The sequence below is a fragment of the Monopterus albus genome, unplaced genomic scaffold (assembly GCF_001952655.1).
Source record: "Monopterus albus unplaced genomic scaffold, M_albus_1.0 scaffold173.1, whole genome shotgun sequence".
NCBI classification, from domain to species: domain Eukaryota; kingdom Metazoa; phylum Chordata; class Actinopteri; order Synbranchiformes; family Synbranchidae; genus Monopterus; species Monopterus albus.
The window spans coordinates 1,100,950-1,108,991 of NW_018128053.1; the positions used below are offsets into that span (position 1 = coordinate 1,100,950).

Consider the following 8,042-nt stretch of genomic DNA (forward strand, 5'->3'; position numbering starts at 1 on the left):
GCATTCCTGTTCAGTAACACAAAAACCAGGGAGGAGAGAGTGGAACTTTATACAGATAACTTCAGCGCCTGATTTACCAGCGCTGTGACAGAGGGAACTGTGGCTGAAAGTTAACGTCAGGAGAAAGCAGGTGTAACATTTGTGGGCTGCTCTCAGCGTAGCAGCTGTCAGTCGTCTGAGACCTTGTCAGAGTTAACAACATGTGAGGAGACAGAGGGTGTTTGTAAATCACATTGCTCGCCACAGGAGAATGTGAAGGACTTGTACAGACTTCAGGTCACATCGTGCTTCAGTTACTGAATGAAATAAAAGTTGATTTGACAGGAGACTACGTGACCACAGCCCCAAAATATGTTTTCAGCCAAAATATGCTATATTTCTTCGGCCTTATTAAAGTTAAGCTGCAGTCAAAACACTCTTCTCTACTGTCCCGCTCAGTCCACCTATGCACAGTACAGGCGCATCCTTACCAGCTGAAGCGCAATCGAATTAACACGGCTGCTTTGGCTGTGCTGGTAAATACACTATTAAATTGAATAATTGCGGTGCAGCAACATTTTCCGCACCTGACAGTGATTTCCAACCTTTTTAGTAAATATCCCCCTCAATGATTAATCTGTAAAAACATGGCAATGGCAACAAATAGCTACCAAAATATAAAATATGTGATTAAGAACAATTATTGTACATGTACAGGCCAGGTTTATTTGTAAAATAGGACTGAAAAAGGCAGTTCACACAAGTTATATATTGTATAAAGATATAACTAGAAAAAAACAAAAAGTGAGCTGAAATGGAATAAATGTAGTGATTTAACTTACATTAATACATAGCTAATTAATCCACATTTTGTAATTTATTATTGACTAGTTACCCAGTTAAGAAAAACTAAGTATTTGATCATTCAATATATTCTCCATTTATTTATGATTGCCACTGAACAGGTACAGTAGTTTATGTAAACTACTTTATCATTAGATGTTTGACAACAAAGCTATAGTTTTCATACAGTTAAGTCAGGGGAAGCAGTTGATCCACGAGCTGAATACAAAGGCTGCAGCTGCATTTTTCAACATTACAGACCTAAAAACGATGCATGTCTCCAGCAAGCTATCAGTGTCTACACATTTTTATTGAAGTTATAATTCAAATCTGATGTTAACACAAAGCTGTTTTTCTTTGTGCCCCTGTTTCTCAGCAGAGCATCTTTCTACTTCTAGTTTCTCACAGGAGCATAGTGAAGAAACACTGGTTCATAACTGGTCTGAACCATATAACGTAGTTATTCCACTTTTACTCAGCTTTCTACTTTACTTTATCTTCCAGAAGAAGTAGCTCGTTGGTTTAAAAAAAGACCTTTTAATTGAAGAAAAGCACTTGAAGGAAAGCTCTATAGTCGAGGAGATGTGAAGCAGTACTTGGCTTGTGGCACAACAGTATGACAGGAGAGAGAAGGTGCAGAGACCATACGGTGGGTCTGAACCATGCCCCTTGTAAACGTAGGAAGAAATAGTAGTCTTAGGTACAGATTTGTGTACATATCTGAGATTTATAACACAGGACTGACTAGCCAAACAAATCCAAATCCAGCCAGCTTCATGGAGTCGATCCAGGTGCTGATGAGCTGCAGGGAGGTGACTCTGCCTGTAGCATATATGTGACTCTCAGCGAGATGTAATATAAGCAGGGCTCATCCTTTATGTCCAAATAAATCACTTTGTCTGAGAGTGACAGCAGCAAATGCAGCATTTAAACTATTTATGGAGTCGCATGAAGCAGTTTTTCTCCCGTTGCATAGATTATACGGCCATAATTGTACCTATTGTGGCATGATTTAAAAACAAGCCAGGGAAAATATATTATGCTCGGACACACTGTTGGATTTTCCATCTGCAGCCTAATCAGAGCTGAATTATAGAATGCTCAAACTCCAAACAACCTTTTTGCTCTAAATATTTCAAATGGATGTGAGCGGGGCGACGTGATCAGCACAGTAACGATGTTTGTCGGGAGACGGGCATAGATGCATCAGTATCCATCTGCCCTGTTCTCATTTTGAGTAAATAGAGGGGGATGACTCATACTGGTAGCGCTGCGGAGTGGCGTGTGGGTAAAGATAAAGAAGAAATTTCATCATGTGAGCTAAAACGTGGTTCCACTGCATCAACTGTTCAAATCAGTCGAGTCAAACTCAATCATTCAGGCTGAATATCTTCAAGTCTCTCTAGCTTTAATGCTTAAATGACACTAGGACAATATTAAAAGAAGAGACACCCACACATGCAACGTGTTTTTCAGCATCGTTTGCATCAGAACTGGTCTCAGTAGGACTTGGGTTTGTTCAGACTGCTAGGTGAGTCAGGCCAGAGTGGGAGCTTTGATGTCAAATGAAATGATGTTAACACAGGCTGAGTGTTAACAGCCATAAATATTACATACCCACCCTCCTACATGCTGCAGATCCATCAGCTCCGGGGTTTCACTTTTTTTTAAACCCACCACCTTCCTCGGCCCTGTCAGGGACCTGCCTCTGGGTGTTAACTGAACAATCACAGCTGCATACAGACAGAAAGGGATGCAGTGGTTGGAGAAGGGGAGAGCCAATTGAAGTTGTTGATTGGTTTAGACTGTGGGTGCAGTAGGTTTGGGTCCCACAGCAGGAAATGAAAAGATGGTTCACCTGATAACTGCCTAGAGAGCTCAGAGGTGGCTCATTCTGTGTACAAGGGCTGAGCTTCATTGTGTTTCTAGTAGCCACTGCCTGCCAGTCCTGTGGGATGAAGCCATAAGGCCTTCAGGCTTTGGCTCTACTAAGCATTAGAGTACAGCAGAGTATGTGAGTGACCACATGCAACAATCCTTTGTTTAAAAATACTGTTTTAGATCATCTTCATTTTCTCCCTTAATATCTAAATTATCCTCATTCCTATAATGTAGACTTTAAGCAAAGAAACACAGTGTTCCTGTTCCTGCAGTAATTACAGGAAGTGTTTACGGTAACAAGGGATGCGCAGTGAGCGGAGGTAACTCCTCAGTGATGGGTGGCCTGCGTGCCGAGCTGCAGGTATAAAGCTTGAAATTGCACTTGCGGCTTCTCTGCCACCCAGACAGATGGCAAAGTAAAGATAGTGACACTACTATCTCATCTGTCATCCTCAGTCACATGTAGCCCATGTCCTGTATCTCTGAGGAACTTTATTTTTCCCTCTTCAGTGACTTTGACAAGTTATTTCAGTAAACTTGTGAAATCCTACTTGGTGTGGCTATTCTGTGTTCCTCAAATGTGCCACCACACACTGCTGTCCTCTCAGCCTTCAAGGTGAAACACAGCCCTCAAACACAGAAATATAATGGAGAGAAATAACTTGAGCATTGCCATGGAAACTAGCCTTTCCAGCACTGGTACTGAAATAAGACGTTAGACGAAGGAAGGAAAGAATTGCTAAGTTTTTTTCTTTACAGCTCTCACATTTTTCTTCATTTCAAGGCCTGTTTCTCTGAAGTGTCTTGTTATATGCTGATATGTTGCAGTAGGTTTGTTAACTCAATGCATCACCCACTGTGACAAAGCCTTTGCCATTCTTTGAGTGAAAGTGTATGGTAGTATAACTGACCAGGTTTTTCTGGTGGGGGGGTTTGGGATTTGGGTGTTTAAGCATTACTGAAGTGACTAAAGGCCTTGGGGAAACTGTTACAATCCTAAAACCTCCCCTTACACTTCCCCCATTGTCCCCTCCCCCACCAAGTCACCCTGATTGACCTCATCACATGAACAAAGAGCCAGAGTCATGATTTTATGCTAGTGATGTTGGCATTTCTTTGGTCATGTTTTGCTGTTACCTCCCCTTTCCCAAAATGTGTTGTTATCTAATCCCCTCACCCCTGTATCCAACTGTTTCCTTGACTGTGACCCTGACCTATTTTCCTTATTGAAGAGAGAAATGTTATGAAGTCAAATATCAATAGACTGTGTATGATATTCTGCCATGTTCTGTTCACATACAGTATCCACTATTTGTTCAACTCTTAACCGTAGCTGGGCTTCCAGTCACTGAGAGGATTTTATTTTACACCCAATAATATTCAGTTAATTTGGGTGTTCACAGTGGGCTACAATCAAATTACATAACCAAAATCTGACAACAAATTTGGGCTCATTAAGATAATCTTTTGCTGGATGTCAATACCCCATGTTTATGTGTGGTGTCTGGGAGGGAAGTGGGCATCAGATTTAAAGAAACAAACGAGTAGAGGAGGTAAATGGGGAGGGGGGAGTTGTTTATCACTATCCAAGAACAATCTTACACAGCTTTCTTTTGTAATTTTTTTTTTCATGCAAAAATCATGCGGCCAATTTGTTGATGTAAGTGACCTGAACCTCGTGGTTTGCTATCTTATTTAACCAATCACAGCAGAAACTTCTGAGCGTTAGTGTAGTGAGCATAGGTAAGACTAGAAAGTCAGCAGTGAAGGATAGGCTGTGTAGTACAGTAGAGTTATAGTTCAGTTGTTCAGTGTAATTTGTAGTCTGCTTTTATCCTGTATTATTAACATGTAGGTCTGTGCAGTACAGGGAGCTAGCAGAGCCAGGAACAGGTTCAGAATAAAGTATTTTCTTACATCTTGTATTTTATCAGTTCAGATTTAGTCAGCATATTCTCTTGTTAAATAGAACAGACTAAGTGCACTTGTATAACTAACCTCATGTTAGGTTGTAGTGCTGTTCTAATACTGGTGTTGCTGTATTCATTTTGAACTGTTTTTCTTTTGTTGATCTGGAGGTGGTCTCTCTCAGAGGTGGGCTCTAACACTCTTTTCCTCGTTGTCTCTTTCTTGTCCTAGGAGGTGAATTAGTGTTGCCCATAATAACGGTGGACTCCCTAGACCCCCCGTCCATCGCCACCCACCCTACTCGAAACCACCAAAGAGTCCCTCCCCTTGCCCAATGGCCGAGCTCCCTGCCCCTTGGACCAGGAGGACTGCGAGGAGACTATCGAGGTGTCAGCGTACGGCTCGGGCGAGATGACCGAGTCGGATGATGAGGACTATTACAAAAACTCCCCCCTGGTCACTGATAGGACTGTCCTCCCTCCTCCCCCGGCCGTCGAGGGTAGCGTTCAGAACCCCCGAGACCGGGTGCTGCTGCCGCCGGCCCACCCCTCTTCAGACCCGAGCCACCGCAAAGTACCAGGAATAACCTACCCCCCAAATTTCCCCCATGTTCCCACTTTAGATCCTACGTCTCCTGAGAGAGGGCTCCCAGGTGCTGTGGAGGTGCAGCAGTCCAGCAGCACCACAGGAATGGTGGTGGGCATCGTTGCAGCTGCCGCTCTCTGCATCCTCATTCTACTCTATGCCATGTACAAGTATCGTAACCGTGACGAGGGCTCCTACCAGGTTGACCAGAGCCGCAACTACATCAGCAACTCAGCCACACAGAGCAACGGAGCCCTGGTGAAGGAGAAACAGCCCAGCACTGCCAAGACAGTTACCAAGAACAAGAAGAACAAAGACAAAGAGTACTACGTCTGAGGGAGCGCCGTCGTGACACAGACACACTTAGAGAAGGAAGGAGACGAGAGGGAGAGGGAGAGGGGGGAGGGAGAGAACAGGCAGTATATGAACAGTGGGGAACATAACACAGAGGGTCATTTATTATAATGCTCAGTATTGTCAGGTGGCCATACATGTTACCAATTCCAGTCTAACCGGAGGGAAGCAACAAATTAAGATGGCATCATGATTGATCCAACTTGTTCTTAAATGTTGACCATGGTTTGGATTTAAAGAACGGCTATTACACCGCAGAGCAACACATACTGTGCCAACACCCGTGTACCAAATGCTGATAAAACACTGATTTATGGGTTAGCATATGACAGGTTATTTAATATCTTGGGTACTGTAGCAAAGCACCACCATCAGTATTTGTGTCAGGGTCTGTACTTCGTTCTGAAGCGGGCCTGTGGTGCAAGTCATCACCTTAGACAGTATCAACATATTATTTTCCAACTAGGCCTGAATTGGCAACTTGACATCCCTCTGTAAAATCAATATACTGCCAGCTTACAGAAACACTGTGTTAATCCAGCAGTCCCACCTCTGTAAATGTTGGGCATTTGTGATCTCTCACCTCTTGTCAGATCTCTCCCTCTCGTACTCTGTTTCTCTTGTTCCGGTGCTCAGCAGCCGATGCAATGTAAACTCTGCCGTGTTTCAAGCATGTAGTATTCATTTACAAAGACATGAAAACCATTTTTCTTTCTGTGGAGTTAAAAAAATATGACAGTGACTGATGCTCTTAATGATGTTAAACGTAGCAACTATGTGAGATACCATCACTCCAATCTAATGGATGCTAACCTGTACGTTTAGCCGCCAAAAAAATTGAGGCCAAACCCCCTTGGTCGTCCTTTGTTCCAGCAGATCTGTGTCATGTGTTTCTGGGGCTCCAAGCCGCGCCCTAGTTGGCCAGCTGAAAAAAAAACTCAACATCCTTACAGTTACTAGTCACCGAAAACAGAAAAAACCCTCCAGCAAACAAGATGAACTGTGTTCTATATAATTATAAATACATGTACCTAAGGACCTAAATCGTGAGCAAGTGGAAACTTGAGTTTGCCTCCACCCCCGGAACTGAATGGCTGGTGCAATGCCTTGCTGCAAGACTTGGTCACTTTGGTTTGCTCTTATGTTTTCAGTTTTTCTTTTCTCTGGAGAAATGAGACATTTTAGGGAAATATGAATTTATGCTTGCTGGAGTTCCACTGTGGAGAGCGCTACTGTACCTTGCAGGTGAGAAAGCGACTGTCTTTCACCCCCCGTAGCCTGACTGGACTGATGGCAGCCAATGGGCAAAGTAAACTGTGGGAAGAGCACACAAACAAAAATGTGACTGGCAGTTCCCTGGAAGATGTACAACAGAACTCTAGTATTCCAATTTTCTCAACTCTATTAAAAAGAAAACTATCATGAAAAAAACTGAAACAAGTTTGTGAAATGTCTAAATATTTGACTCATTCCATTACTAAGAGAAATGTGTTTTCCCTGCTATCATTCCTGTTTGGAGAAAAAAATGACTGATTCTGGAAAACTGAAATTTCTATGTATTTTCTTTTAGTAATCGAGCAAATGTGATTTGGGTTATGAAGATGAACCTACTAAGTTCCTCTCATTTTATTCCATCCTCAGTCTATTTTTGTCCTACATCTATTCCTTTTTCTCTGTATGGCAGGTTGTATGTCCCCATACCCTGTGCAGAAGGCAGGCTCTATCTATCCATTTTTATTTGTTTTATATATATTTCTGTCTACATGGCCAGAGACAAGATGGCAGCCGTTTCATCTGGCAGGCTCCATTGACTCACTCTCCTGCCATGTTTGTCTGGTTTCTCTTTTTCCATTTCAAACATACTCCTCCCAGTATCTTCCTGTTCTTTCTAAATGTTATTGTAAAGTGTTCCAGTGAGATGACTCTAAATATGTGTACATTAACAGAGGGAATACACTTGGTTATATACTTCTTACTTCCTTTTTTGTGTGTGTTTTTTCCTTGTCTTTCAGTCTAATTCGATTTTACCCTTTGACATATGCAGTGGGCTGGGACAGTGCTTGAGTCCTGTCTCCATATCCAGATTACATCTGATGTAAAAAGTTAATAATAATAATCACCTTTATTTGGCCAAGTATGTTACACACAAGGAATTTGTTTCCGGTACAGAACCGAGGCAGCCATCTGCGGTGCCAACTCAACCGATGGCTCTAACCATAGGGGGCAACTTGGGGGTTCAGTGTCTTGCCCAAGGACACTTCGACATGTGGACTGCAGGCACTGAAAGCCAAACCTTCAACCTTCCGGTTGGGAGACGACTGCTCTACCCACGGCACCACTGTCGCCTCCGTTGTTGCATTCTAGTGTGAGGACTGGGGTAAGATAGATTACTAGCTAAAATGGGGTTAAAGGTTTAAAGCTCAGTACTGCACTCTCAGAAATATAAGAAAACAATTACTCAGCCATGCCCCCTACAGAGGCCAGTTTCAACT

At 42.8% G+C, this 8,042-nt stretch overlaps 1 protein-coding gene across 8 annotated transcripts in view; it reads left to right on the plus strand.

The window, feature by feature from the left end:
• The window catches only part of nrxn2b (neurexin 2b), a 711,574-nt gene extending 704,058 nt beyond the window's left edge, over window positions 1–7,516 (plus strand). For all 8 annotated transcript variants that reach the window (XM_020616301.1, XM_020616300.1, XM_020616308.1 and 5 more), the window contains one exon: window positions 5,234–7,516. In XM_020616301.1, the coding sequence (XP_020471957.1) occupies window positions 5,234–5,532 (299 nt within the window). In that variant the 3' untranslated portion in view covers window positions 5,533–7,516. The remainder of the gene's footprint in view (window positions 1–5,233) is intronic.
• The last annotated feature ends 526 nt before the right edge of the window (window positions 7,517–8,042 follow it).